Here is an 8,590-nt window from a genome sequence, read left to right as displayed (position 1 = left end):
GTAGGTTTGGGAACCAAACTGTTATTAAAAACTCAGGCAATTATCCTGCTGTACCTGCATTTCCTCTGTTAATTCATCCAACGATCCCACTAGCCAAGTAGTGTCATCATCTCATTGGGAGGCAGGGAAACTGAGGCTTTGAGGCTGTAGTCACTAGTCACATATGGCTCATTGAAATTAAATAAAATGTTGATAACAGGAATTCTTGCAACTATAAAATAATACTACATAGATGTAAAATTCAGTTTCTAAATTCCACTAGCTATATTTTAAGTGCTCAATAGCTACACGTAGCTAGTACAAAAATACTGACAGCTCAGAGTTGTAGAACATTTCCATCATCCCAGTAAGTTCTATTGGACAGGACTGGGAACGGGTAAAGTAACATCCCTTCGCCACATGGAGGCTGAGCAGCAGAGCTGGTTATTAAACCAGACCGGTTTGTCTGCAGAGCCTGAATGCCTATCCACTGCCTTCTCCTGCTGGTGAATGGAATTCAAAAGGAAAGAGGCAAGATAAGCAAGAGGTCAACCAAGAGATCTCACCAGAGTGAAGCCTTTTGGAGGGCACAGGCGACAAGACACTTGAAAATCGGAAGACGTCTTAGCTGCCTCTTCATCACGTGACAGCTGTCAACAGCACCTTGGCAAAATGGTCCTGATGCTGCTTTTGCCCCATCAGAGATGTCTTCTGGGCTCGGAAGACTGAGAGGGAGCTGTGAGACTTAATCTCCCTCTAGCAGTTCCATCTCCTGTGCTCCCAGAGGGGAGAGCCAAGCACACAGTTGGGCACAAACGAATGTCATACACACACTGCCACACTCCAGAAGATAGTGGAGGTCAATCAAGGTCATTGATCTCAACATTCTGTGCCTTACAGTTTTGATCCAATGGTCATTTTTGATACACCTATTCTGTGCCAGTTGCTGAATCAGGTACATTTTTCATAAATGACCCAAATAAACTTTGGAGCCCATGTGGCTCCAGAAGGACCATAAACTAAAAACAATTTAAAATATTCCCAGTCTTGCTTTGTAGCTCTCAGTATTAAAGGGGATTCAAATTATAAATCATAGGATTATTTCTTGTTTTCCCCACTGTGTATTCGAAGTTACACTTTATTTTTTAAATAGCTTTATTGAGACATAATTCACATATCATGCAATGTACCTATTTAAAGTGCACAATACTTTTAGAACACTTTTGTCACTTCAAAAAGAAACAAGGAAAAATCGACACCTGGTGAACGTCAGGAAAGATGCCCAAGGCTTGCTGCTCGCCGCACTCCAGGAATTACTAAACGGATTGGATCAGACCAGAAGGCAAAGTTCTGCATGGAAAGAAGCCAATTTCCAGACCTAAACCCTTGCTTCTCACACCCCTTAGCAGTCACTCTCCCTCCTCCCCCAGCCCCACAGGCCCAGGCACCCACTGATCTGCTTTCTGTCTCTGTGGATTTGCCTTTTCTGGACATTGCATATAAATGGTATCACACCCTATGTGGCCTTTTGGGACTGGCTTCTTTCGTTTAACATAATATCACAGCATGATTAGTTTTGCATTCCTTTTTTTATTGCCAAGTAACATTCCGCTGTACCAATATGCCACATTTTACTTATCTTTTATCAGTTGATGGACGTTTGGGTTGTTCCACTTTGGGGCTGTTATGTATAACGCTATGAATATTTACGTACAAGTTTTTTGTGGACATATGTTTTCAGTCCTCTTGGGTGTACCTTTAGGAGTGGGATTGCTGGGTCACATGATAACTCTATGTTCAACATGTTGAGACACTGCCAAACTGTTTTCCCTGAAAAACAAGGAAAAATCGACACCTGGTGAACGTCAGGGAAGATGCCCAAGGCTTGCTGCTCTCCGCACTCCAGGAATTACTAAATGGATTGGATCAGATGAGGAGGCAAAGTTCTGCATGGAAAGAAGCCAAGTTTAGGCCTAAGCCCTTGCTTCCCACCCCCACCGTCAGCCCCGCCCAGCCATGCCGTCTGCCCCGGAGCTTACGTCCTGGCCCTGGGTGTCAGGTACGTAGAAAAGATAAGACTGAAGTTGCAGCAGCAGAGGTTTGTTGCTCCCCACACCAGGCACCATAGGTTCAAGCTTTCCTGCACCTCTGCCATCTTGCCGCTCACCCCAGCATCCCACCTCACAGCAGATACAGGACTTGGGGTCCTGGGAAGGGCTCCCATGGCTGCCGTGGGTTGTCCTAAGATGGAGCCATGTGTCCAAGATTTCAGCATCCCTCTGATGGCTGGGAGTGTTCAGAGGAGCGCTCTGAGCTCTCCAAGGGCACTGCAGCTTGGAGGAAAACTTTGAGAACTATGGCTACCGGCAGGGAAAAAACCATGTTATTTTTGTCTTCTGTTTGTTTTAAAATGTCAATGAAATGAGCAGTTGGGAGGAGAAGGACTGGAATGGGAATTCCATCTTCCAAACCTGCAAAAAGCTGTTTCTTCTTGGCATCATTCACAGACCCTAGGCTCTTTAATCGACCACAGAGTCTCAGCTGTGAGATGTGGCCTAGTCAGAAATCCCAATTATTCACATACAGATCTCAAAGGTTGCCCAGAAAAGACCTAGCTCTCAAATCTCCTTGGCAATTTGAGGTGGTGGACAGGGACCTGACGGTAGGGGGCAGAAATGAAGTCAAGGAGAAGCCCCTCTTGCTGCAGAAAGTGCAGGCCAACCACCTCTGGTTAAAAATAAAAAATGCACCAACCTGGCAGAAAAGGCCACCACCCTTCTCGCTTCCTGCCCTGACCTCCTGTGACTCCCCCCACCACAGCCTCACCTGGGTCCTCCCAAGGTGCTTTGTGTTTAATGCAAGGTGACCAACCATCCCGGTTGGCCCAGGACTGAGAGGGTTCCTGGCAGAGGGGACTTTGTTTTCAAACAGAGACAGTCCCAGTGAAACCAGGACTAGTTAGTTACCCTAGGTGATAATCACTGACACGTGTGGGTTACCTGTCTGAGAGTGGCTGCTTCTATGAAGGACTGAGGGGTTGCAAAGTCTCCCTGGCACCCTGTGGGTCATCTGAAGCCTGACTTCAACGGTGACGCCTACGTGTAGAACAGGTGAGGGTGGAGCAAGTGAAGGCAATGGATTACACCCACAGCACTGAAGTCACCCCCTACCTCCACCCAGCCCATCTCCCCCATTCCCAGACCTAAAGCCATGCTTCCCACAGCAATATGACTGCCTCTCACACTGCTCAACTCTGCCCAGCACTCCCATCCCCCAGAGCTCTCGTCTTCCTGGCTCTCAGTATCAGTTCCGTCAAAAAGCTAAAATTGAGGTAGTGGTAGCTGAGGTTGGTTACCTCCCAAAGCCAACCTCATTCATGGAACCTTGATTTTTATTCAGCTCTTGGGTAACTGAGGCGCCCAGCCCCAGGGGTTGAGTGGTGGCAATTCCTTTCCTCTGTGCTCGTGATTGGTTTAAGGTAAGGGAACCGGATCTGGCCAAGGAGATGTCAAAGAAAATCTGCTTGGGAGATTCTGGAAAAGGGTTTAGGTCTGCCACTTCTTTTCTGCTTTGGAAGTCGTCGAGTGATGACACGAGTTTGGAACTGCTGCAGCCATCATCATCATTCAGGGGGTGAGGGAGGAAAGATCACACAGCTACCAACACAGAGCCCCTGTCATCGTTGAATTATTGAACCAACCATCTACTTCAGATGTCTTGTTATGCGAAAAAATAGACTCCTCAAAAAAAGATAGTGTAATGGGTACCCTGTGGCTTGCAGCTAAAAGCTCTTGACAGAGGAGAAGAAAGCTTAAAGCCCTACAGCAGAGAAAACCATGAGAGGACACTTAGCCTTTCACCCTATCTCCAGATAGGACAACCTGAACACGTGTGCACCTGAGCTCTCCAAGAGGAAATTCACAAGCTTCCTGCCTCTTCCTCATCATCATCACTTCAAGATGACTCACCTCCTTGGAACTGGAAGACCACCCCCATGGGACCCTGCAGCAAAGGGGGCCCATCACTCCAAGTCCCTTCCTTTGGTGTGGGTGGTGGTCAAGAGAGGGAGATCTGGAATCTTGCTGTGTCCTCCTCGGCAAGTTACTTAACCTCTCTATGCCTCAGTTTCTTCATCTGTCATGGGGACGATAATGCCTAGCTCACAAGGTTACTACTGCAAGGATAATAAGCATTAAATGTCAAGGGCATCCGACACTGCATAACAGGCCCCCACGGCCACCCTCAAATGTAATGATTCACTAGAACCACTCACAGACCAAGAAAAGCTGTTATAAGCATTATTAGTTTATCGCAGTTAAAGGATGCAGGTTAAGGTCAGCAAAGGTAAACGGAGCACAGGGCAAGGTTCAGGGGAGACCAGGCACAAGTTTCCAGCTGTCCTCTCCCAGTGGAGTTGTGGGGATAATACCTCATTTTCCCAGCAACGATGTGTGACAACACATACGAAGTCCTGTCAACCAGGGAAGCTCACCCAAGTCTTAGCGTCCAGCATTTTTATTGCTGGTTTATCACTAGGCATAAAGCAACCTCCATAGCTGACCTTAGTTTCTCAGTCTCCAGCCCCTCCAGGGGTCAAACTGATACAGCCTGACCCAAGGTCCCTACCATAAGTCACATTGTTAGCATAAACTATCCAGCATGGCCCAAGGCCCCAGGTAAACTAAGACACTCTTATCAGGCAGCAAATTGCAAGGGCATAGAGACTATCTCCTGGGAGTTGGTCAGGAGCCAGACTTTCCTTCGAAATGTGCAAGATTTGAACATTCCACACTGGCTGAGTCAACCATTTACTGCACAGACACATGAGAAGCACCCAATATTATTTTTGTTTCTAACACAGGGTTGAAATCTGCCTCCTATTAGCATCCATCCTTTGTTATTAGTACTGCCCTATAGAATTATATAGCTTCATTCTACCTATTTTTCCTAATTTTAGGGGGAGACCCTTCTTTCCCATTTCTCTCTCGTTGTGGAGGGACCTCCACTCAAGTAGCATCCTGACTTCTCCTTCCCCTCACTTACTCCTTTCTCAGCAAAGGGGAGTGATTTTCTGATTGGTGGATTTGGGAGAAAGATCAGCCCTTGCACAACTCATCCCTTCCTCTCTCTTGAGCTGTCCTTCTGTAGAGAAGGCCACGCTCTCCAGTTTACAGAAGCAGCGGTCCCCCACTGGAGAATGCTTCAAGCCCCCATGGCTCACAGACCCTAAACCACCTCCTCCAGCAGCTTTATCAGCAATAAAGGTAATATTTTGTTGCCATTTGTTTGGCTCCTATGTCTATCCCTCAGCTGGTTCCTAGTGGAGGCAAGTAAAAGAGGGGTGACATTTATTTGCTCCATTAAACCCCAAACACACTCAGGCTTTTCAATGTTTGGAAGGTCATGATTAGGTCTCCCCTCAAACATCTTCTGCTAAGGTCCTTAGGTCCTTCAGTCATGCCCTCTCCTCAGGATTCCCTGGCTTGTCCCTGTCCTCTGGGCATAGTCCACGCTGTCTAGGACCCTCTAAAATATTGGTCCAGAACTAAGCACAGACCACTGTAGGTGTGGCCTGGGGGCCACCAATCACAGGGCAGCATCAGTCTCTTCTCAGAATTCCAGTGAACACCATCATTTCTGAGCAGTCATATTACATGCTGGACCTGCCGTAGACGCGAATCCTTTTCCATATGAATTAGCGTTAGATCCAGGTTTCCCTGCACAGGACAGTAAATGTTTTTAAACCATGTCTTATAGCTGGCCAGTCAAGTTCTCCTCAGATACATTTGTAAACACACACACAGGTATCCCCTACAAGGTTTAGGGGTATAAGAATCTCCCCCACAAAACAATTCTTTCTCCCAGAGCTCACCTCACCAATTTCAGTACACTCATACGTTATCTACTCAAGAAGAGTTTGGAGATATCTGTAAGGCTTCCAAAAATACTGCATGATGGTGAAGAGCATAGCCTCTGAAGTTAGATTATTTCTAGATTCAAATCTCAACGCTACCATTTATTAGCTGTGTGATCTTGGGCGAATTGCTTAGTCTCTCTGAGCTTTGGTTTCCTCAAACTCCTACAGTGAAGGTCAAAATAGTACCTGAGTGCAAGACCAGCCTGGTGCCTAGAATACATCATGTTCTTGATAACTATAAGCCAGTAATAGTAGTAGTAGTAATAGTAGTAGTAGTACTAGCAGTAGCAGTAGTAATATTACTAATATTAGCATTATTGTTACCACCGCAGCTAAACCTTCCAAAGTAGAAATGGCTTAAAGTTAGAATAGGGATGCAGCCCTTCAAGGGAGATGGTTGATGAATGGATATTGCAGTTAATGATGGGTCAGGGTCCTTTTAGGAAGTTTGGCTTGGCTGTCCAGACGTGCAAATCTTGTTTGGGGAGGGCCTATGAAAGAACAAGGAGGGAGGATGGGGCTGAACTAGAATATCAGAGGGGATGGCACAGGCTGTAAGGCCCAAGCTGGGAGGACAGAGGCCTGATTCTTCTCGGGTACTGACTCTGGCCTCCAGGCACCTCGCTTCTGTGTTCAGGGGGAGAATCTCTGCTGCGTGGCAGTGTTTGGGGGCGGGGGCAGAGAGAGGATATGAGACTCAATGAAACAGAAAGTCTCACCGGAAACAAAAACACAAGAACATCTATGGTACCACCGTGTACCCCAGTGACGATCTCAACCTTCCAGAAGAACAGGTCTGTGAACAGATTCATGAGGTTCCAAAGGGACTGTGGGTGGCGAATGAGCAGAGGTGTCCTGGATTTGAACCACAGTTCTGCCACTTTCTAGCATGGAGACCTTGGGTAAAGGACTGGCCCTCCCAAGGTTAGCGTCCCCTGTGCAATATGAGGAAATAACACTTGCTTCCAAAGGTGCCTGTGGAATAAGCGGATGGTGTGTGTACATTATGAAATGTCTGGGCACCGTAACAATCCCTGCTCCGTGGGTCAAATGTGAATATCAGTTTCACTATTTATAGCCCTACTCTCTAGGTGTTGCGTCATCAGTGCACTGAGCTCATATGACTCCGCCCACTGGAGCCCTAATAAACTCTGTCAATCTGATTGGTGAGTCTGCAGACTAACTGGAGAGGAAGTAGAGGTGGGCAAAGTGAGCTATGACAGTCTAATGGTGAAAGCAGACAGAAAAGCCCATGAGGAGAGGATAAGAACAGCAAAAGCAAAGTAATCTGAGGCCATTTAGTGCATGAGCAAACGATTGACCCCTCCCAATAGACCATGAATTACGTAACAAATCACGAGAGCCTTGAGTCATTAAAGGAAAGGTAAATATGTTCAATACAATCAGTTTAAGAAAATTGCTTTTAAAGTTACACATTTGAGCAGTATTACCATTACAAACAGGACAACAGTTAAAGGTGGAAGTTACAGGTGTCTGAAAGACAGTATTGGGGCACCTCCATCTTTGATGATGCTGGGTAAGTGGAGCATCCACGAAAGAACACATTGCAGTCGTTTTCACCTCTCAGCAAAGTGGTAGGTAGAAGGAAAGCAATGGAAATGGGGGAAGGGGAGCAAATGAATAGGGACTCAGGCTTGTCCTTCCGTTTAAAACATCTTCTACTTGGCTGCTTGGCTAAAAGCTTGGCTTCTACGTGAGGAGGCCTCAGTTTGCCTGGATCTTCTTGGGGCGGCCCAGCACCTTGCGGCTCCTGCCCAGCAGTATGCACTCCAGCCGCCTGCAGTGCTCCCGGAGCTGCTTCTCACGGGGCAGCAGGAAGGTGAGGACCTTATTTCGCACAATGCCCCGGTCCTCCTCTTCCCTCAGCCGCTGCTTCACACGGGCTGCTTGCTCCTCCTGCTGTGCCAGGGCCCCGTTCATCTCGCAGAAGGCATCTTCCAGGTAATGGATGGCCTTCAATGCCTCCTTCTTAAAATCCTCCAGCTCCTGCTGCACCGCGGCCACCTTCTGCTGCAGGATCTCCACGTCAGCTGGTGGCAGAAGGCAGGAAGGCCACGACTGGGGGAGGGAAAAGTCTCCAGACTGGAGGCCACTCTCCACTATCTTCTTCCCTTGTAAAGTATTCACCTTCACGAGAATGGACCCGGCCTGATAGAGTGGTTCCATGGTCTTTCTTCCCGTTTGGACGAAGAGAAGGAGCTCAGTGATCAGCCAGTAGGTTTGTGTTTTGTTTTGTTTTGTTTGTTTGGCTAGAGACACAATCATTTGGCGTGGGGAGAACCACATATTGTGACATCAGGGCCCCTTCAGCCAATCAGGAGGAAAGCCGCAATCCGTTCATTTGCATATTAGAGCCCCTTTGGTTGGTTATCCAGGGCTTTGTCGGCTCATCTACCACAAAAGTATTTAGTTGTCCCTCCTGAGATGTGGATTCTCATTGACTCACCACTCTTCCAGAACCAGAGCTCAATCTCTCCTTTAACCAGAGGGACAAACCAAGGCTTAGAGCAGGGAAGTAAACTGACAAGAGGTAGGCAGGCCAGGCCAGGTCACTGGCTCCCAAGTCCGGGTGGTCTCCTATACTGGCAAGGGGCCTGGAGGGTTCTGGAATGGTCTCCAAGAAGTAATTTCTGATTCCAAATCCATACTCCTATAACGATACCAGAATTCTAT

General features: G+C 47.4%; 1 protein-coding gene across 1 annotated transcript; it reads right to left on the bottom strand.

The window, feature by feature from the left end:
- Positions 1-7,621: 7,621 nt before the first annotated feature.
- Positions 7,622-8,083, bottom strand: CCDC182 (coiled-coil domain containing 182). Its single transcript, XM_088788992.1, has one exon. It carries the CDS (start codon positions 8,081-8,083, stop codon positions 7,622-7,624), a length of 462 nt encoding a protein of 153 aa, XP_088645118.1.
- Between the last annotated feature and the right edge of the window lie 507 nt (positions 8,084-8,590).

Source organism: Rhinolophus sinicus, chromosome 12, assembly GCF_057876585.1.
Source record: "Rhinolophus sinicus isolate RSI-liver-muscle chromosome 12, RSI-T2T, whole genome shotgun sequence".
NCBI classification, from domain to species: Eukaryota; Metazoa; Chordata; class Mammalia; order Chiroptera; family Rhinolophidae; genus Rhinolophus; species Rhinolophus sinicus.
Note: the sequence above shows the minus strand (reverse complement) of the source record. Positions and strands in the feature narration are given on the sequence as shown.

What these genes read in the sequence shown, in the direction of transcription:
- CCDC182 (XM_088788992.1), bottom strand. Translation starts at nt 8,083, where the DNA reads ATGGAACCACTCTATCAGGCCGGGTCCATTCTCGTGAAGGTGAATACT.